At 48.7% G+C, this 22,472-nt stretch overlaps 1 protein-coding gene across 1 annotated transcript in view; it reads left to right on the top strand.

The window, feature by feature from the left end:
- sema6ba (sema domain, transmembrane domain (TM), and cytoplasmic domain, (semaphorin) 6Ba) overlaps window positions 1-22,472 on the top strand; it is a 33,255-nt gene that overhangs the window by 3,191 nt on the left and 7,592 nt on the right. The window contains exons 2-14 of the mRNA XM_056596635.1: window positions 10,934-11,068; window positions 13,243-13,354; window positions 14,200-14,260; window positions 14,435-14,497; window positions 16,848-16,946; window positions 17,057-17,147; window positions 17,569-17,688; window positions 18,698-18,786; window positions 19,241-19,458; window positions 20,127-20,258; window positions 20,746-20,895; window positions 21,721-21,897; window positions 22,272-22,412. Of these exons, the coding sequence (XP_056452610.1) occupies window positions 10,948-11,068; window positions 13,243-13,354; window positions 14,200-14,260; window positions 14,435-14,497; window positions 16,848-16,946; window positions 17,057-17,147; window positions 17,569-17,688; window positions 18,698-18,786; window positions 19,241-19,458; window positions 20,127-20,258; window positions 20,746-20,895; window positions 21,721-21,897; window positions 22,272-22,412 (1,574 nt within the window). The 5' untranslated portion in view covers window positions 10,934-10,947. The remainder of the gene's footprint in view (window positions 1-10,933; window positions 11,069-13,242; window positions 13,355-14,199; window positions 14,261-14,434; window positions 14,498-16,847; window positions 16,947-17,056; window positions 17,148-17,568; window positions 17,689-18,697; window positions 18,787-19,240; window positions 19,459-20,126; window positions 20,259-20,745; window positions 20,896-21,720; window positions 21,898-22,271; window positions 22,413-22,472) is intronic.

Raw genomic sequence — 22,472 nt, 5'->3', positions numbered from 1 at the left:
TCTGCTATTGGCTCAGACTGCTGCTTTTCCTTCAATTGAAATGGGTTAATCTTTAACTGGCAGAGCACACATATCCACAAAGCTTTTTAAAAAAAAAAAACCTTTTTAAACAGCTAATGAGAATGCATTCAATACATTGCCAAAACAACCTTTCAGCAAAATAATGGGCATGTTTGAGGTTTAACAGGTATGCAAATGAACAGAAATGGCTTTGTCCAAACCGCCCCTGAACAAGCTGCCACCCTGATCTAATAGGAGTAAAGTTGATCCATGTAGATTCGGTTACAGCTATCAACAACAGTTACCCTGCGGCCATGGTCTCGTGAAGCGGCTGTTTCCAAGCATGCATCCATCCTTCACCTTCAGTCTAATGTGTTCTGTCGTCATTGATTCTTCCCATTAGAAGCCGGCTACTGTCGCTGCATTCCTGTGCAAATTGTGTGTTCGCAGCATTGTTGCGAAATGATGACAACACGTTTGCGCAGGCATCTGCATGCTGGCTAGCATACACGTTAATGGTTGGATTCAGTGGGACGATAGCCTGTGTGCTAATGAGATGTATACCGCTGTGTGTGTGCGTGCATGCGTGTGTGTGTGTGTGTGTGTGCATCCCCGCGCACAACTGCGTGCTTGGTAAGGGTATGAATATATTTGGGATATGTGCAGGTATGAAATGACAATGACAAGCTTATGAACATGTACATGTTCACTTAAAGGATGATTTGAAATGAGATAGTGAAATAGGATTTCCTGTAATTACATGACCTGAGATGCATTACAGCTGCAAATGCATTGGCAACAGTAAATACTGTTACAGTAAGTGGACTAGCATTATCTATTCCACAGCATAGGGTTTATCTATTTGAGCAAACCCACCCCCTGAAATTTATTTAATGCAGTTGGCTTGTTTAACGGATAGAGGCGTTCACAGCATCACATTGTTTTGCTTGAACTAGAATCCCTCCTACATGCTCCCAGAAGGCTGCTCGTGAGCTGATTCCAGTCGGTGCACGTGAGCGCGACACCAACATGTGCACGAGCACATGATAGGATACCAACCTGTCAATCTGCATGTGAATGACCTTTAAACAAAATACATTTAGCTGGATTCCCCTTCCAGATAAAACATCCATACATAAACTTCCGGTCTTAATCTGACTGTCAAAAAAACCCTGAAAGAAACACATACGCATCCCCGACGCATACACGCAGTGAGCTTGGGTGAGGATATACATGTTCAGATATGGATGTTTAATGCCTGCATTGTCTCCTCACATTTTGCTCACTTTGGTTGTCCAACGCATTCTGTTAGCCAGTAAGCCAAACACGGGCCTTTGTTATGTCGGCTTAGCCAGGGGGATTTAGAGGCCTTTCTTCAGCACAAGCCAAGTCCTTTCTGGCTTTTTTCAACAACTGAAGATGGTGAAGGAGCCTGGTGAAGCCTGTTGTTGTTAATCTTTCTGTTCTCTTCCTGTTCCCTTATTCTGCCCCTCCACACACCCCCTCTTCAGACAATCACAGCTTTCCTCCAGCAAGTGTGGGCCTAGACACAACTGAGAGGGGTGGAGCAAAATACAGCAGAAACACAATTAGACAAAGGACCCTCGCGGGAGGTATTGCCTCAGCGTGTGTATGTGTGTCTGTGTGTCTGTGTGTGTGTGTGTGTGTGTGTGGGGGGGGGGGGGTGTGCGTGCGCATGTATGTGTATGTGTGTGTGTGTGCGTGTGCGTGTGTGTGTGTGTGTTTTTGTTCATGTGTCTTTGTGTTTGCTTGGGGTGTGTCCATGCATGTGTGTGTATGTATGTCGGGTGTGCGTATGTAACTTGCTTCATGTCTGTGCTTGTGTTAGTGTGTGTGTTTGTATGTGCTTATAACTGGGTACAGGTCGGTGTGTGTGTGTGTGAGAGTGAGACAGAGAGAGAGTGCATGTGCAGGCACAGTGAGACCCCCATCGTGAGCTGTGATACTGTTGGCGTGCGGCTTGCGACAGTTATATTTATCTTCATTACAGGTGATCACAACGGCAGCATATCTTTGGTCACCAAACTCTCCTCGCACAGCGCCTGCTTGCACCAGCACTCTGAATATATAACTAATTGCTTTTGAGACGTTGGCATGCCTGCCACTTTAGAATATTAATACAGTGGATTTATCACAGGCACCATCGTAGCACGCCTGGCATAGGCCACACTCATGAGTCAACGAGGAATGGGGGCAAAAGGATCTTAAGAATATGTGATGTATTTAATATCATCACATATTCTTGAGATCTTTGTTGATATTTATTGATTATGAATAATAATCTTACCTTGGTGGTCTAGGATCTGTTTTTGTTTACCAGAATGTGTCCGAGACATGTGACCGTTGACTGCTTTCAAACCTCATGGCCGAGTCCCTCAACGGGAACCGTAGATTTGCTGGTGTGACTGTTTACAGACACGAGAATGTGTCCTGTTCTTTGGTGCCTGCTGCTGGTTTGTGTGTAGATGTGCATGCACTCTGCTGCATGTGTGTGCGTGTGTGTGTGTGTGTGTGTGTGTGTATATGCTTACGTGTGTGCGTGTCTGTAACAGGCACCAGTTAGTGCACAACGCGGGCGAAGTCGATCAGACGATAAATGCGTTCCCCCGTTCCTCCGTTCTATTCTGCGAAGCCGCATCCTCCTCCCCTGAAGAACACTATCAGGTCACCGGCAATAAATTTTTTCCCGTCCGCCAGCGTCTCTGCACCTGAACTCAAACCGCTACACAAAAGCCAAGTGACTGACGGCCAAGCAATGCGCCGGGCTCTGTGCTCATAGTGTGTGTGAGCGTGTGTGCTGCATACTCATGCGTTGGCCTCCAGCGCGGGGCTGTGCGGTGAATGTATATGTGCTGCTTGCTGCAGTCAAGCCGCGGTTAGAAGCGTTTGCCCTTGCTGCGGCGTGGCACATCACTGTAAATGCATGTGTGTGTGCGTGTGTGAGTGAGGGTGCCCGTGTGTGTGTGTGTGTGTGTGTGTGTGTGTGTGTGTGTGTGTGTGTGTGTGTGTGTGTGCGTGTGCGTGTGCGTGTGCGTGCGTGCGTGCGTGTGCGTGCGTGTGTGTCAGTGTCTATACCTGTTTCTAGTTGCATATGTGTGTGTGACAGTGTGTGTATGTGTGTGTCTGCAGTTTGTGTACGTGGGGAGCATGGCGGGAGGGGTGGGTGGATTGTGTGAAAAGGGCTGCAAGCCTTTCGCTTTCATTAAAACTACACGTAATTATTTGCTCATTTGGTTGCCTAAGCTTGTGTCTGCGTGAGTTTATGGATGTGATTGATTGTTTTGTGCGAGTGTATATGGTGACCGTGAGATTCCTTAAACCATAGTTCTCCTGCAAGGGGCTGTTAGCTGCACCCATAGGCTGCTCTGCGTGTTCCACCAGCAGCCCTATAGCTCCAGGCATAGGAACTGATTGGTGGGGAAGTCTGAGAAGAGATGGATCTGTCTCTCTCTAACCCTCCCTCGATGTCTCTCTCTCTCTCTCTCTCTCTCTCTCTCTCTCTCTCTCTCTCTCTCTCTCTCTCTCTCTCTCTCTCTCTCTCTCTCTCTCTCTTTTCAATTCTCCCTTCCTATCTTTCCCTCTCTGCCTCGATCTCTATCGCTCCCTACTGCTCTCTCCCTCTATTATTCTCAATGCTTGTATCTCTGACTCTCTCGATATCTCTATCTCTGTGTCCATCTCTCTCGCGTGGCTGTGTGTCTATTGCTTACTCTTCAGACGTCTTTCTGTCGCTCTCTTCCTTCATGTATAGCTCTGGCTGGTCTCCAGTGCTGTCCACCCTATTTTAATTACCTATGGCACTAACCCAAGGGGAATCTCTCTCTCTCTCTCTCTCTCTCTCTCTCTCTCTCTCTCTCTCTCTCTCTCTCTCTCTGTCCCAAGATCTGTGTCGCTCCCTTCATGATTTGGCCTGTCCTCTGTATCATTTCATCTCCTCTTCTCTATTCTCTTTCATTGCTGTCCCTTATCTCCTCTCACTCCTCCATCGCTATCTGTGTTCCTGTATCCCTGCGTCTGTGTGTCTGTGTGTCTTTGTGCCTGCTGGTCCGTCTCTCTGTCTCACAATCCCAGGGCGTTTTCCTTGCTTCCTTCTCTTCTCGTCTGCCTGCATGCCACCACCCTCAATAAATTCTTACAAACGCACATACATGCACGCATGGGCAGACAGACACACACAAACACAAACACACAAACGTCTCACTCATGCTAACTAGCCTACACGTTCCTTATGGCTGTATCAAGGCAGTATGCAGAGAGGAGCTTTTTTACATTAGCATATAAATGAGCCTGGAGATTGAATTGTGTATTAGGATATTTAACGATACCAAGGCAGATTCCTTTAACTCTGATTAGACTTAGACTCCGATGACAGCCGATGCAACTTATGGGAATATCACTACCAACTTCATCAGATAACGTTTTGTGTGTGCGTGTGTGCGTGTGTGTGTGTGTGTGTGTGTGTGTGTGTGTGTGTGTGTGTGTGTGTGTGTGTGTGTGTGTGTGTGTGTGTGTGTGTGTGTGTGTGTGTGTGTGTGTGTGTGTGTGTGTGTGTGTGTGTGTGTGTGTGTGTGTTCAGGCACAAATATCATGTCTTTGTTTGTCTTTAAAGCATGTTTGCTCTTTAAACTCAATCCAGTTGGGACCCAAACCGCAAAATAGTCTAAAAAGATCCATGCATTATTCCACCAAATTTTAGTGACTCCTCCGACATCAATGAAGAGGCAGGTGCATGCCTGCCTTTCTGCGTGTGTGTGCAGTTGTTGTCATCTTTGAGGCTTGGCGTGTGTGTAAAATACACAAATGTGGGAGAGTTCTAAGACGGACTCAGATGCCGCATGCTAGTTATCAGCAATGGAAAACTTCCAAAAGGCAAGGGAATCGCCTTGAAGTGCATTAATGAACACACACTCCGGGTACAGTGGAGAAGAGTGTGAAGGTGACCCACTTCTCCCAGTCGATGCCCTGTCTCCGTGTCTGTCCCGGGGATACAGCGCTTTATTTAAGGCTTTTAACCTCCAAGAGCAGGCCTATAGGAGGACCTAAAGGAGAGCAGGAGACACATCTTGTGGACGCTTTAGACACACCTATCTTTTTGAGGTGAGGTGAAGATGTTCCTGTGTCATTGTAAATTATCACTGAATTGGTCTTGGAGGTGTGTGTGTGTGTGCATAGATGTGTTTACTGCAGTCCAAGTGCCGGATTAATATGATTGATGGTAAAATGTATAATTGTACAGCTGTTAAGATGTAGACCAGGCACCAACATCCCATCCTAACAATGTTACATATAAAGCTGAAATATGAATTGTTTTGCAAATCAATTACTCCAACTGAAAATGTTATCAGAGCAGGGAATGGTGAGAATGGACCACTCTGTACGTATACATCACTATTTTGTACAACAGCGTTGACCTATTGATTTAAAATGCGCACAGGGCCGGCAATCAATGTGTGCGGATTACACAAAATGCTTTCTTCTATTTTAGTCTTTTAGCTTTTATTCTCTCACCCTCCATCTTGACACACACACAAACACACATACAGAAACACACACACACACACACACACACACACACACACACACACACACACACACACACACACACACACACACACACACACACACACACACACACACACACACACACACACACACACACACACACACATGCCAATGCAGAGAGACTGACCTGCACACATGCACACACATGAAAATAACCACGTAAATACAAAATGCATGCACTCAGAAGCCGATAAAAATAGATATAGTGATGGTGTTGAAGGTGTTTTTTATTTTTGTGTGTCTGTGTGTGTGTGTGTGTGTGTGTGTCTGTGTGTGTGTGTGTGTGTGTGTGTGTGTGTGTGTGTGTGTGTGTGTGTGTGTGTGTGTGTGTGTGTGTGTGTGTGTGCGTGCGTGCGTGCGTGCGTGCGTGCGTGTGCGTGTGCATGTGCGTGTGTCTCTGCGTGCATGCTGTGTCTGTGGGCTTGTTTGTGTTAGAAGGAGAACCCACCCTCCTACTTTTTTACATCCACTGCAACACACAGTCTCTTCCCAGCTTTGCTATCGGTTGCTACGGTAACAAAGGCACAGAATAGAGCGGCTGCAGCAGCTAGCCAGAGACGGACAGACAGAGGAAAAGAACGAGAGAGAGAGAGATAGAAGGAAGAGGGCAATAGAGGGAGAGAGAGATAATTTGTCCTGGAGGGAAGATTCACTAGGACACATTCTTTTCTACACATCCGGACACAAATGTCCACTATATTCAAGGGCCTGGTATAAATGCCATTAGCAAATGTGTGAATGATAACATTATAGACAAACCAACACACATGGCCACAGACACACACAGCCACACATAGACTTATGGGCACAGGGACTATTGACGTGCAAGTCCAATTCCATGCATCAGGACATCGATTTCCGCTGTAGTCAAGTGCCCAGTACCCAATGCCATTAAGCGATGCCTGAATAATTATATTACACAGAAACCAACACGCACATACCAGCCACAAACACACACAGAGAATGTTGACACACACTTGTGCAAACACACACAGAGAGAGACACACACACACTCAGGACTAGTTCTGGTTGTAGCCAGTGATTAAGTCAGCAACTGTACTCATACAACAGCCATATTTCATTGTGTAGAATCTGCAGAATATACTCATGCTCATTTTCTGTTGCCATTTCTTACCCCACCCTTATTGACTTATAGAAAATGCTCCACCTGGTATTGATTCTTGCTTTTAAGGAACACTTACTTCCCCACGTACCAATATAAACAGCCCGTCCACCTCACACTACCCTCTGCTCAGCCACCCCTAGCCCATCTCCAGTTGATACAGCGTTTGTGTTTGGTTAACATCGCAGTCGACCACAGAGGGCAAACCTCCCCGTTCTCCGCCTTCCGTGTCCACTCCTAGCCGATCGTTTGATCTCTGATCTTCCACTCGGGCTGAATGGAGACGCGCTGCAGAAAACAAGGCCGCGCGACAGGGTGCATCTTGCCAGCTGCCGGCTAATGAGGATAAACGTATGGACAAAACTGATAAGGGGTCAGCCGGTGATTATGCTCCTTCACCTGCACTCCCGATTGGTTAATGATGCGAGGGAGAGCAGGTGATTCGCTAATGGGGTGAAGGTGATGAGGCTATAGCTCGTGCGGCGTTGCTGTGGCGTTGGGCGAGTCCCTCTGTTGTGAATGTTGTCACACTATTTAATTACAGGCTTTATAATGGGGAACCGAACACATGATTCAATCGGTTTTCTGCTTTAATCTATAGTTATTTTTCATAACCTTTGCTTTGGCAACCTTTGGTTTACCTTTCAATTGTTGCAGTCTGAAATTGATGTTTCTAATTAGTTTTAAGGTTTTCCTGTTTCAATCTCATTCGCTATGCATCTTTGAGATCCCTCTTCCACCCTCATGGATAAACAGTCACTAATTCAAAGCACTTTAACAGCATATGCTTTTAAGAAAATACCTCCCATGTCATGGCACTGGCCATTCGCAAAGTACTTCTGGCCTTGGCCCTGATGTTAAATCCTAGGAATCAATATCTTTGATTTATATACACCTTAATGAGGATACCGCATGAACGATTTGCTGCAGGTCACATCTGTGTGTGTGTGTGTGTGTGTGTGTGTGTGTGTGTGTGTGTGTGTGTGTGTGTGTGTGTGTGTGTGTGTGTGTGTGTGTGTGTGTGTGTGTGTGTGTGTGTGTGTGTGTGTGTGTGTGTGTGTGTGTGTGTGTGTGTTTTTTTGTATACGTGTATGTGTATGTGTTTGCGTGGGTGTTTGTGTGTGTGTTTTTGTATGTGTATGTGTTTGTGTGGGTGCGTGTGCGTGTGCGTTTGTGTGTGTGTGTGTGTGTGTAAGAGAGAGAGAGAGAGCAAACAGAAAGATAGAAAGGCAGACAAGCCATTAAACATTCAATAGATAGGATGCATAAGGGGAACATCCCAGATAAGTATAGTCTCCTCAAGCTTCAATGCATCAGAAATCACTGCATTTAATTCTCCCCCTAATTGCATCCATTCCAAGTATGTAAATGTACTTTTTGACACTGCCTCTAAGCCTGACTTAATCAGTGCTAAGCAAGAGTCTCAGCGGAGAGTCAGACCAGCCTCCCCCCGTCTCCGCCCCACCCCTCCCCCCGCCCTGCAGCGCCCCTCCCTGCATATGATGAGGGGAGAGGGCTCCAGAAACCAAACCCACAACCTCTGAGTCGGCCTTGAATCTCCTTTGAAGACCCCCCCCCCCCCCTCAGCAACCTCTCGGCAACCCCCCCACACACACAAACACACGCACGCACACACACATGCACACACAAGTGCATGTACAGACACACACGTACAGGCACACACACCAGACACACACACACTCACTCACACACACACACATACACACACATACACGCAAACACACATACCCCCACCCCCACAGGAATATCTGCAGCCCACATTTGTCTCATGCAGCTATCAAACAGCTGTCAGTCAAACTGCACACAGGCCGATATATGTGCAGTTTGTGCCTGCCTGCATTGTCTTGACAAAGCTTTGTGTTTGCGTGCGTGCGTGCGTGCGTGCGTGCGTGCGTGCGTGCGTGCGTGCGTGCGTGCGTGCGTGCGTGTTGTGGGCATTAGTGCGAGGATGCAGATGCATGTGTGTGTGTCTGTGTGTACATATGCTTGACTGCCTGTGAACCCTTTGTGTGGACTCGTGTCGGCCCATGTGTGTGTGGTTGTGTGAGTGTGTGCCTGGGCCATCGTCCGTGTCGGTGAAATTTTCCCATACAGAAGGAAAAAAAACACTGATTTCTGCGTGTGCATATTTCTAATTGCCTTCATGGTCACCTTAGCAACTGCCTCGGCGCTACGACACTAGTAGCATTTTTCCTTTGAGTAAAGAACAACAGACAGAGGGTAGAAAGGGGGATGGATGGAGGGAGGAGGTGATGGAGGGAGAGAGGAGGGGATAGAGAGAGGAGGGGATCAAGGGATATTAATGGGGGGCTGGCGAAGATGACAGGCGGGGGATTCAATGTTCACATTGTCCATGCCAACAGCCTGTCTGTGCTGCAGAGCGTTCTCCCTGCCTTTTGCTCTCCTATCGATCGACGTGTCGGTCATTTCAGCCACAAAACTCAACTCTCGGAGGATTCGTCTCAGAGTCGAACTTGCGCTATTTTCTGTGTTATGCATTCATTACGTTTTCATAAATTGCCCTTGTGTTGATGCTTCATGCGCAGTTGATTCGGCTCAGCGGTGTGTTGTTTTGATGAAAGGAGGTACCGGGAAATCAAAATGAATAAATAACAAATGTGTGGGTGTAATGTAAAACGTGTCTGCTATAATTTATGCCTCGCTGTAACCTACCTGCACTAATGTTTTTTCCACTAGCTCAGTTTCATAGGTGAATTACATCTAGATGTATGGCATGGAAATAACTGTGTACATAATAAACGTGTCTGTGTGTGTGTGTGTGCGTGTGCGTGTGCGTGTGCGTGTGCGTGTGCGTGTGCATGTGCGTGTGTGTGCGTGTGCATGTGTGTGTGCAGGAAAACGAGAGAGTGAGATAGTGAATATGTGTTTGTCTGAGTGTGTGTAGGTGGTGGCTATGCATATTTATATGTGCTTGGGTGTGTTGGCTTCTATGTAAGTGTGTGTGTGTGTGTGTGTGTGCGTGTGTGCGTGCGTGCGTGCGTGCGTGCGTGCGTGCGTGCGTGCGTGCGTGCGTGCGTGCGTGCGTGCGTGTGTGCGTGTGGATGTGTTTGTGTGTGTTTGTGTGGGTGGGTGGGTCTGTGTGTGTGTGAGAAGGTTCTTAGCCATGCGTGTGGTGCTGGATATATGTCTGTGTGAGTAGTTCCTTGGCGATGCATAATATTGTTGATATGTGTTTTTGTGTGTGTGTGTGTGTGTGTGTGTGTGTGGCTGTGTTTGTGTGTGTGTGCCTGTGTTTGTGTGTGTGTGTGTGTGTGTTTGTGTGTCGGTTTTTGTTTATCTTCGAGCTGGAGTGTCCATGACCCCTCCACAACCTCTGAATGTTAGAAAAAAGACATAATTCTTTCCCCTCCATTTCGGAGTTCGGTGATTTACAGCGTGCTTGAACTGCGACCTTTTAGAGAAAAGCATGCATCGCTGACCGGCTGACCCCTAAGTCCTACCTCTCTCCCTTCCTTCCATATGGACGACACAATAACATAAGAACATTCCTACAGGGAGCAGCTTTTCCTGGCCACGCCTCATTGTCCCAGAGTGTAGTAAATATCTTTGTGAATGACATTTAATTCAAATGGCTTCACAATAGCGGCCCCACGTTAGACCTCCATGCAGACAATTAGAAGACGGGGTTTCAAAGTAAAAGCCCCACTGGTGGCGGCATTCAATCTGCTGCACTTCTAGCTGTGTCATGGCATGCTCGGATACACAATGAACACACACACATGCACACACACTGACACACACACGCACACTCTACCACACTCACACACACACACACACACACACACACACACACACACACACACACACACACACACACACACACACACACACACACACACACACACACACACACACACACACACACACACACACACACACACATATATATTTCACTGACAGTTTGTCAGTTCTTATATGTTTAGAAATATTGCTAGATGTCACTATATGCGTTCCAATAAATACAGGCGGACATGCAATTGCACAGTGGCATGGGACTTCAATACTCATACACAAACACACACACACACAACCATAGCTGTGACAAGTTTGTGGGATTCTATTTGCTCAGAAATCGGTCAAAATGTAAATTAATGTCAATATACTGTGAAATGCATGTGCATATCAACGCACACAAACACACACACACTCACAACTGCGTTCACCGAACTCTGTGTTTTTCCTCAGTTTCTCAACAGTGCATGTGCTGGGCTGCCATGGCGACCATGGCTCCACCCCTCACATTTCTACTCCTGCTGCTTCAAGTGGCTGACGGCTCATTCCCAGAGGAGCCTAGTCCACTCAGCTACGCTCCCTTGGAGGGTACGTGTCCTATCCTCTGTGTGTGTGCGTGTGTGTGTGTGTGTGTGTGTGTATGTGTGTGTGTGTGTGTGTGTTTGTGTGTTTCAATGTGGTTGCGTCCATGCGTGCATGTGTGTGTGTGTGTGTGTGTGCGTTTGGGATGGGTGGTGTTGATGTGTGAGGATGTGCCCTGACTTGATGAATGATTCCTCGGTGAATGAGGGTTGGTGGGGTTAAAGGTCGTCGCTTTTGTGTTGCGAAGCCGTTTTGGATGAAGCCGCGATAGAGGGATCAGAAATAGAGGGATCTGACAGGGGAAGAGAGCACAGTGGAAGCAGACAGGCTGACTGGCAGACAAAAAGAAAAAAAGAGAGAAAGAAAGAGACGTAAAGGAAGATATAGTGGATTGAAGAAAGGGATATAAAGAAATAAAAAATATAGAGAGTTAGAAATATACTTTCAGAAAAAAGTCCCACTACAGAAAAAAGTGATAGTTTAGCGATTAGAAAGTATGAGTGATGTCAGCAGAAGGAAATACAGAGAGTTAAACCGGGGCAGGAGAGAGGGAGAGAGGGAGCGAGAGGGAGAGTGGGAGAGAGAGGGAGATGGATGGTTATGTTCTCAGCGTCTCCCCTGTAGTCAAGGACAATGAGACGTGTTCCACTCTGTCTCCTGGTGACGGCCGCTCCCTATGGAGCCGCACACTGTCCTCCTCTCCCTCACACTGTGACACAGACATGTTCTCTGCACTCCACCTGTCTCTACTCTGTCTCTACTGCCTCCGCTCTGCACCTGTCTCTACTCCGTCTCTACTGTCTCTGCACTCCCCCTGTCTCTACTCTGTCTCTACTGCCTCCGCTCTGCACCTGTCTCTACTCCGTCTCTAATGTCTCTGCACTCCCCCTGTCTCTACTCTGTCTCTACTGTCTCTGCACTCCCCCTGTCTCTACTCTGTCTCTACTGCCTCCGCTCTGCACCTGTCTCTAGTCTAGTCTGACTCGAGTCTACTGTCTCTGCACTCCACCTGTCTCTACTCTGTCTCTACTGCTTCTGGATGGCATCTTCCTCTACTCTGTATGTACTGTCTCTGTTCCATCTCGTCTCTGCCTCTACTCTGCCTCTACTCTGCCTCTACTATCTATGCTCTGCACCGGCCTCTACTCTGTCTCTACTTTCTCTGCTATGTCTCTACTCTGCACTTGTCTATACTCTATATCTACTGTCTGTACTCTGTCTTTCTCTACTCTGTCTGTACTCTGTCTGTGTCTACTCTGTCTACTCTGCAACTGTTTCTACCCTGTCTGTCTAATCTTTTCTGTCTGTCATTGGTCTGTCTGTCTCTCTCTCTCTGTCTTTGTCTCACCTCCGTCTGTCTCTCTCCGTCTCTATTCTCTGTGCTGTATGTCTCTCTCTGTATGTCTCTACTGTCTATATTCTCTGTCTCGGTCTCCCCACGGTCTGAGGACCGTTCAAAATGTGCACGCGTAGGCGACTCATGAGGGCACGCATAATTAGAATGATCAATAAACCATGAGCTAAGAATAATATGTCTATTCCTGATGGCCCTGAAGCGGGAATAGAGACATGTAGACACTCACTAAACCCATGAGGGCATTCGATCCCTTACTTATAGAGCCCTGGGCCATGATCGTTTATATAGTTAGCCCCTTTTATTTAATTGAAGGGCGATACAATCACAGTAAAGACCTCTGTACAGCAGTACCTCTGTTACAAAGAGCTCACAAAGGAAATGGTAGTTGTTCGACATGGTCAGGTTTAGGGACGCACCGAAGCGAAACGTCCTCCGATATTCATGAGCTGCTTCTCTACTAAGAGTACGATACCAATATCCTTATTGATTAACAGCAACATTAGTTGTTGTTTCCTACCTAAACCCAATCTAAGCACAGTAGCCAGCAAAAAAATAACCCCCTTTGCTATGAAATCGCGCAAAAAACTGTTACGCTGCTTTTTATAAAAAACGATGTCACATGACACATAAAGAATTGTCACGATATCTTCCGGTCTGCATGGGTGGCTGATATACAGATATAAATATGTATGTGATCAGAGTCTCACTCGTCGTTTAGAGCAGTACGAAGGAGAGCCGTGTGTAGGGCCTGGTAGGAGTACGGGCGGGGTAGTGGGGTCCATGTAACGCTGTGTGTGTCCCCCTCTCCGCCGCGTGCGTCCAGTGGTGAGGAGGTACCCCGTGTTCGTGGGGAGAGCACACCCCTCCGCCCTCCGGCAGGAGATGCACATCCAGACCGTCCTCCAGGTCAACCGCACGCTCTACATAGGAGCCAGGTAACCCACGGCAACCCCTCGCAACACCGACCTGGCTCCAGTCACACACACACACGCACGCACACATGGTTGACAAGCAGCGGCACATGCTAAACGCCCACCTTCTTATTAAGCTGAAGCCTTCATCCTTCCCCGCCTATTAGGGATAAAGAACGAGGCGGTAAAAGCACCAGCACTCACGCACGAACATGATCCTCTATGAGCAGTGGACGTATATATGTATATGTGCATGTATATCTATATATATATATGTATATATATATATATATATATATATATATATATATATATATATATATATAAACATGGATCTTCTCATATTATGTTTATTAATTTGTTATTATTACAGTTATATCTTAAGTATTATTATATATACTTATAATTATTATCCATATTGAACAAACTGAAGTCGATGACTAGAAGGACAGATTGTTGTTTGCGTTCCTCGTCAAACAGGATGGAAATCACCTCAAAGCATTCAGGTACAAAACACTGCATAAATATTATAAAACCCCAACGGACAACCTTTTAATGACCAATATGTCTCTCAAATCTGTCCGAACCAACAGCCACAGGATGCGATAGAGCTGGCAGGAGATGCAGTTATGTGTTAGATATGTGTCAATAGAATGTACAGCAGTGTTTACTGTATGGAAGTGCATGTTATAATTTATGTGGTGTGTGTGTGTGTGTGTGTGTGTGTGTGTGTGTGTGTGTGTGTGTGTGTGTGTGTGTGTGTGTGTGTGTGTGTGTGTGTGTGTGTGTGTGTGTGTGTGTGTGTGTGTGTGTGTGTGTGCTTGAATGCATGTGTCGATACGTGTGTGTGTGCGTGTGTCTGTGTGTAGAGATGATCTGTACAGAGTAGAGCTGGACAACATGGTTGGCGATGAGATGTTCTACAGCAAGGTAATAAACAGTACACACACACACACACGTCACACACACACACACACACACACTCGCACGGACACACACACACACACTCGCACGTACACAAACAAACACACACAGCCAGAATGTCACCTATTAAAGAAACAAGTCGATATCTCGGTGATACTTATTTTATTATTTTTCTTACAGAAGCGCACATGGGAGTCCAACAAGAATGACATCCGGGTGTGCAGAATGAAGGGGAAGCACGAGGTCAGCATCTCACTCTCTGTTGTCTCTGATGGTCCCTTCTCCCCCCCCCCCCCCACACACACAAACACACACACACACACACACACACACACACACACACACACACACACACACACACACACACACACACACACACACACACACACACACACACACACACACACACACACAAACAACTTTAGAACCTGAGCTATCCACCTAGCTACAAAGCATACGTCCACAGACAGGGCCAGACGGTTTATCTGCTGCCAAACCTGCAGCCATCTCCGGCCAGACATATTAACAGTCATTTGATCTGGTTAATAGAGAACATCTCTTAATCTCCAGGAGCTGGGGGGGAACCAGACACCCCAACGCCGCGCCCCAGACTGAAACCTAAAACCCTCCCCAGTCAGCGTGCACACGTGCACCATGCACCCGCGCCCCCCTCCTTTAGTTTGGGGGGGTTCAGTGTTGGAGGATCATTGACGGGTTGGAGGGAAGATGTCGTACGCGATGTTACGTAGCACACTGAGCCGGGAGACGAGATCCCCGCTGTGTGGAGGGGGGAGATCCACGTCCTCGACATCCTCGACACAAAGTGGTCCTTCCTGCCTCGCATCGCCCGGGGGGGGGGGCGCCTTAGTCGGGGTTCTCCCTCGGCGGCTGGCCTCCGCCCGTGAACGCTGTGGAATTCTTTGCCGCACCTCATCTCCATGATCCCTGGTTCACCAGCCGCACCACATGTGATGGGAGTCGGAGGTGGAGGTGGAGGTGTTGCGAAGGGGGGATGTTTGATTCGGTTTCATCCCGCAAGACACATATGTTGCCACAGTGGCTTGTCAATGGTCGCCCGAGGAGTTCGATATTGTACATTTTGATGAAAAACACGGTTCTGTGTCACTTCGAATCCACGCGGCTGTACGGGACATGAGGGGCGGCAGATGCGCTGAGATTCTTTAATGAAAAAGGAACAAATGGACACAAAACAACCCAAGATGGGGAACAGGATGGGGGAGTGAGCAGGCAGTGGTAGCGTGGGGGGGGGGGGGGGTCGGGCTGGGGGGAGCAGGCGGAGGAGAATACCTTTCAGCTTTTATTGCACAGATGAGGGTCTGCACTGTAGCAGGACGAATCCAACCTCAGCTGGACCTGAGAGAGAGAGGGAGAGAGAGAGAGAGAGAGAGAGAGAGAGAGGGAGAGAGAGAGAGAGAGAGAGAGAGAGTGAGAGAGGTGAGAGAGAGGAGAGAGAGAGAGGAGGAGAGATGAGAGAGAGAGAGAGAGAGAGAGAGAGAGAGAGAGAGAGAGAGAGAGAGAGAGAGAGAGAGAGGAGAGAGAGGAGAGAGAGAGAGAGAGAGAGAGAGAGAGAGAGAGAGAGAGAGAGAGAGAGAGAGAGAGAGAGAGAGGGGAGAGCGACCGCCTCAGGAAGGGGGGAGGGGGTATAATTGAAAATCAGTGGAGGAAGTTGGAAGGGTCGGCTGGGTGGGGTTGTGGTGGGGGGGGGGGGGATGTGTGTGGGCGGTGACAGGGCAGGGGTGTTCTTCTAGCGATGGATGGCCATGGGCGGCTCAGAACAATGCAGAGGTGGCGTGTCGGAGGATGAGCAGAACTATTGTCACTTCAAAGGACGGGGGATGAAAGCAGGGGAGCGATGACGGAGGGGTGAGGAGGTGGAGAAGGCTTCATCAGCGACGGTGAGCGCCAGAGTGACGGAGATGCGGAGGTGGAGATAAGAGGAAGAGCAGCAGGAACATGAAAGGAGCAGATGAGGGGGAGAGTGCGAGAGAGCGGGAGAAAGAGTAACATTATGGGAGCATTAGAGGGGAGATTAAATCACATTGGGTTGGTTAGGTAAAAGAAAGAAGAAAAACAGGGGGGAAGAGGCCTCACTTTCTTCTATAAAAAGAGCAACCGAAGGCCATTCGCGAGACATCCCATAACTAAATCCTACCCAGGAGCCTTTGAGGAAATGTCAAGGCACTTAAATCAATGCTAAATTCCAGGTTGCCAGGTATTAGGTTACTCTGGTGCCCCGAGTCTCAGTGACATTAAAGTTGCCATTTGTGTCTAAGTATATATGCAGTGCATTGTGATGGAACAACTCAGACAGCACCTTCTCCTCCTCTGAACACTGCTCACGTCCACGCACCTCCAAGGATGAGATGTTCCTGTCATGGAGGGCTGTTTCGGCGTGCATTCAAGGCAATAATTTATGCATTATGACTGGTAGTTTTGAGCTTAGCTCCGGTTCAAAAGCTTAGCTTCAGTCAGGTTTTTTTGATGTGGCTCTCTCTTACGTCTCATACACCCCACCCTGGCCCTTTAATCCCTCCCCCCCTGCCCCCTCTTTTCTACGTGTGTATTCCTACAGGGTGAGTGCCGCAATTACATCAAGGTGCTGCTGAGCCACCATGACGGCCTGTTTGTGTGCGGAACCAACGCTTTTAATCCACTGTGCGCCAACTACACCGTAAGCACCTGGCTGATCGCTGCTTCCATCATTCACTCCGCCGTTTGCTTCCCAATAGTTTGCCCATTATCTGTCTGACCATCTCCCCCCCCCCCCTGTCTACGATGCAGAGAGACAGCCTGGAGATGGCGGGAGAGTCTGTGAGCGGGATGGCGCGATGCCCCTACGACCCCAGGCACGCCAACGTGGCTGTGTTCGCCGGTAGGTGCACTCTGGGTATTTGTGTAGCCCGACGCAATAAAGCCCAGACACTATCGTCCACCCGTGGAAATGCGAGACGCTGGCGGTGGCCTTTGTGTTTACCTCTTCCGGTGATTTATCTCCCAGACCTTTCCTTTTTGCAGAGTTTGTTTGGTTTTAATCTCGCCGACCTTGCGCTATCGCTCCGTCAGTATCCCTCGCTGTCTCCTGAATAATCTCTCTCTCTCTCACTTTCTCTCTATCGAACTCTCTGTTTCCCACTCTCTCGCTCTCCTGCTCTCTTTCCAATCCTTTCTTTATCTCCCTTCCTACTACTCTCCTTCTCCCTCTCTTCTCCCTTTCTCTCTCTTTATGTCTCACCCCCTCTTTCTCCTCCCTCCCTCTCTCCCTCTCTCTCTCTCCTTCTCGTGTCCTTCCTCAGAAGGGAGTCTTTTCACCGGCACTGTGACGGACTTCCTGGCCATCGACGCTGTGATCTACCGCAGCCTGGGGGACAGCCCCGCCCTCCGCACAGTCAAGCACGACTCCAAATGGTTCAGAGGCATGTCCGTCCAACCAGACAAGCGTCATGATTGGCTGATTCAAAGACATTTCCTTGGTTCCTTACTTTTGCAGATTTCATTGGCTATTAGAAGCAAACTATGAAAGTGTAATTTAGCGGTGAGTTCCGCTGCATGTCAAAAAGGGGGTCAGGGGTAAGGTTAAACACGGGTAGGACGGCAGTCTTTTGGGATTGGACCCAGTACCATATGGATTGTAGCATTACCCAATGTCCCTACACTATCTTGCCCGAGAATTCTAACTAGAATACAAGCTACATGCATGACTACATCTATACCTGGTGTGCTAATTAATAGGTGACTAGCCACTACATGGTTAGCAGCATGCTAATTGACTTAGCGGTGAAATGGATTACGCATGTATTGGCAGCAGTCCCCTGGCGTAGCAGTGCCGTAGCAGGAGTGCTACAAACCTCAGATAGACTGAAGGATGGAGAGCCTGGTGCGGTTTGACAAATTCACGCTGTTAACAAGTGGGTGTCGCTCACTCCATCGCGCCCTCGTCCCCCCCGTCCCCCCGTCCCCCCGTCCCCCATCCCCCTCTGGAAACACAAGCCCTGGCAGGTCAGTGCGGGAGCGGGCAGGATGGGTAACATGATAAATAACGAGTCTCTGGGTCTGTGATGATAAATGAAGGAGGACATGAATAATTAATGGGGGGCCCGGGTGGACGCCAACCGTCCACGTCGATGTGATTGTCTCAGAGCACCACGGCCGCGGTTATGGATTGTTGTTAAAGGCTTCAGGGCAGGTCTGTCTGCACGCGTGTGCGCCACATGTTTGATTAAGCCTTGTGTGTGTGTGTGTGTGTGTGTGTGTGTGGGTGTGTGTGTGTGTGTGTGTGTGTGTGTGTGTGTGTGTGTATGTGTGTGTATGTTTGTGTGCGTGTTTGTGTTCATTTGGCCTATGTGTCTGCACTTCCATGTGGGCCCGTGGTATGAATATTGACATAATAATATAACGGTAAAATGTAATTCTATTTAATTACAGAGCCGTTTTTCGTGAGTGCAGTAGAATGGGGCCCGCACATCTATTTCTTCTTCCGAGAAATGGCGATGGAATTTCACCACCTAGAGAAGGTACAACTCTCTCTTGCTCCCTCTCGCTCTCTCACGCTCGCTCTCTCTCTCTCTCTCTCTCTCTCTCTCTCTCTGTCTCTCTCTCTCTCTCCCGCGCTCTCTCTCGCTCTCTCTCTCTCTCTTTTTCTTTTTCTTTTTCTCTCTCGCTCTCTCTCTCGCTCTCTCTCGCTCTCTCTCTCTCTCTTTTTCTTTTTCTTTTTCTCTCTCGCTCTCTCTCTCGCTCTCTCTCTCTCTCTCTCTCTCTCTCTCTCTCTCTCTCTCTCTCTCTCTTTCTCTCTCTCTCTCTCTCTCTCTCTCTCTCTCTCTCTCTCTCTCTCTCTCTCTCTCCCTCTCCCTCTCCCTCTCCCTCTCTCTCTCTCTTTCTCTCTCTTCTCTCCTTGTTCTCTTTCCCTCCTGTTCCCTCTGTCTCTCACTCCACATTAATATTCCTCCTCCCCCCCCCCCCCCCCTCCAGGTCATGGTGTCCCGGGTGGCCCGCGTCTGTAAGACGGACCTGGGCGGCTCCCAGCGGGTGCTGGAGAAGCAGTGGACGTCCTACCTGAAGGCGCGGCTCAACTGCTCGGTGCCGGGGGACTCCCACTTCTACTTCAACCTGCTGCACGCCACCAGCGGGGTGCTGCACCTGCAGGGCCGCGCCGTCGTCCTGGGGCTCTTCTCCACGCCGCCCAACAGGTCTGCACCGGGCACGGGCTGGGAGGCACACATGATGGGGGGACATGCACGACACACACACACACGAACACACACACACACGCACACACACACATACGCATGGTATCACAACACATGCTCCAAATCCAGGCACACACACACACACACACACAGGCATGATACACACGCATGCTCCCAACACACACGCACAAACACACACACATACACACACACACACACACACACACACACACACACACACACACACAGGCATGGTACACACACATGCTCCAAACACACACGCACGAACACACACACACACAAACACACACACAAAGGCATGATTCACACACATGCTCCAAACACACATGCACACAGACATACAAACACACACACACACACACACACACACACACATACACACAGGCATGGACACGTACATGTTCCAAAGACACACGCACACACACTCATACACAGACACATACACAGACACACATTTGCTCTGAACAGTCACACACTCACTGCACAAGCACCCACCCAACTTACACACGGTCTGCACTAATGTGTGCACCTGAAAACACGTTGAGAATGAAACGAGTCGACTCTGATCCAAACCACATCCATGACCATAATGCCCAGTGATAGGAGGCAGCTCTACAGGGTGGTCACCTGTGTGTGTCCCTCCCCAGTATCCCCGGCTCGGCCGTGTGTGTGTTCGACATGCAGCAGCTGGCCCACGTGTTCGAGGGGAGATTCAAGGAGCAGAAATCCCCAGAATCCATCTGGACCCCTGTGCCCGACGAACTGGTGCCCAGACCACGGTAATCCCAACATATTCCTATGGTTTACTACCAGTACGGTACACTACCATTAAGGTTTGTTACAAGTATACTGGCAGAATGGTACAGTAGAGTATTCTAATTGAATTAAATAAAATTAAGTAAGAACGTCCATTGTTTTGAACAATGCCTAATAAATTATATTTATACATGCCCACTGGTTGGGGACCATTAGCACTAGTATATTAAGGTATATATTGTCATTGTAATATTTTAGCGGTATAATTAATGACCAGTATAGTTTTGTATAATGTGCTTCCACTATACTATATTATATTATATAAAATAATATCCCAACTTTCTCTCTCTCTCTCTCTCTCTCTCTCTCTCTCTCTCTCTCTCTCTCTCTCTCTCTCTCTCTCTCTCTCTCTCTCTCTGTCTCTGTCTCTGTCTCTGTCTCTCTCTCTCTCTCTCTCTCTCTCTCTCTCTCTCTCTCTCTCCCCCTCCCCCTCTATGTCTCTCTCCCCAGGCCGGGAGGCTGTGCGGTGGAGGGCTCCCGGTTCAGCTCCTCCAACTCCCTGCCCGACGAGGTGCTGAACTTCGTGAAGACCCACCCTCTGATGGACGAGACGGTCCCCCTGCTGGGGCACCGGCCCTGGGTGGTCCGCACCATGGGCAGGTGAGGGGGGCCACTGACTCACTGACGCCTCCTCAGAGCAATGGGCTGTGTTGCTCACGGGCGTCGGAGATGAGGAAATGTGAAAATGAAGCAATAATCTACTTTTATCGCTCTCTCGTGCTTTCCATCGATTGGTCGATCCGTCAGACTGTCGATCTTTCTCCCTGTCTGTCTCTATGACTGTCTGACTCTGTTTTACTTTGGCTTTCTGTCTGACTTTCTCTATATCTGTCCATGTCTGTCCGCCTTTCTGTCTCTATCTATCCATCTGTCTTTCTACCTGTCTGTGTGTCTATCTTCCTTTGTGTCTGGCTGCCTGCCTCCCTCTCTATCTCTTTACTTGACTGTCTGTCAATCTGTGTATCTGTGTGTCTGAATGTCTCTCTGTCTGTCTGTCTGTCTGTCTGTCTGTCTGTCTGTCTGTCTGTCTGTCTGTCTGTCTGTCTGTCTGTCTGTCTGTCTGTCTGTCTGTCTACCTCTCTTTCTCCCTGTCTGTGTGTCTACCTGTCTGTCTCCCTGTCTATGTGTCTGACCGTCTCTCTGTCTGTGTGTCTGTCTGTCTACCGGTCTCTCTGTCTGTCTGTCTGTCTGTCTGTCTGTCTGTCTGTCTGTCTGTCTGTCTGTCTGTCTGTCTGTCTGTCTGTCTGTCTGTCTGTCTGTCTGTCTGTCTGTCTGTCTGTCTGTCTGTCTGTCTACTTGTTTGTGTGTCTCCCTGTCTCCATGGCTGCCTACATGTCTGTCTCCCCTGTCTGTGTGTCTCCCTGTCCCCCTGTCTGCTTGTCTGTCCCCCTGTCTGTCTCCCTGTCCCCCTGTCTGTGTGTCCAGGTACCAGCTGACCACCATGGTGGTGGACACGGAGGCGGGGCCCCAGAGGAACCGGACGGTTCTGTTCCTGGGCTCCACGCGAGGGACCGTGCTCAAGTTCCTCATGGTGCCCAGCGGGGAGCCCGTGGCCCACAGCAGCGTGTTCCTGGAGGAGGTGGAGGGCTTCAACCCAGAGAAGTCAGTGGAGGGCCATTGGATACGGTCCCTAGGACAATAAGCATACGCTGAGGCACTCAGTACCCTCACTAGTGGCACTCCACATCTCATTCTGCTCTGGTTCAATTTGAATTAGTTTTATTGGCATGGAAATAAACATTTAGATTGCCAGAGATAATGAAGGCCTTGTACACTCTCAAAGTTCAAGATAGAATGCTTAAAAGGGATGATTTAAAGTAGTACAAGAGAGATAAATATAAAGTACCAGGGGTAGAATATAATGCAGAGGTATAGATAGATAAGATTACATTATATTCTCTCTCTCTCTCTCTCTCTCTCTCTCTCTCTCTCTCTCTCTCTCTCTCCCTCTCTCTCTCTCTCCCCCCCCCCACTAGGTGTGGAGAGGACACCCCCCAGGCCCGTCAGCTCCTGTCCCTGCTGCTGGACCGCAGCAGCCACACCCTACTCCTGGCCTTCCCCTCCTGCCTGGTGCGGGTGCCCACCTCCCGCTGCCACCTGCACGCACGCTGCATGAAGTGAGGACCAGAGCCCTACACCACCAGCACCACCAGCACCATCCCCATCACCAGCACCAC

This window comes from Gadus chalcogrammus, chromosome 8 (genome assembly GCF_026213295.1).
Source record: "Gadus chalcogrammus isolate NIFS_2021 chromosome 8, NIFS_Gcha_1.0, whole genome shotgun sequence".
Taxonomy (NCBI): domain Eukaryota; kingdom Metazoa; phylum Chordata; class Actinopteri; order Gadiformes; family Gadidae; genus Gadus; species Gadus chalcogrammus.
This window is presented reverse-complemented; position numbering and strand designations above follow the sequence as displayed.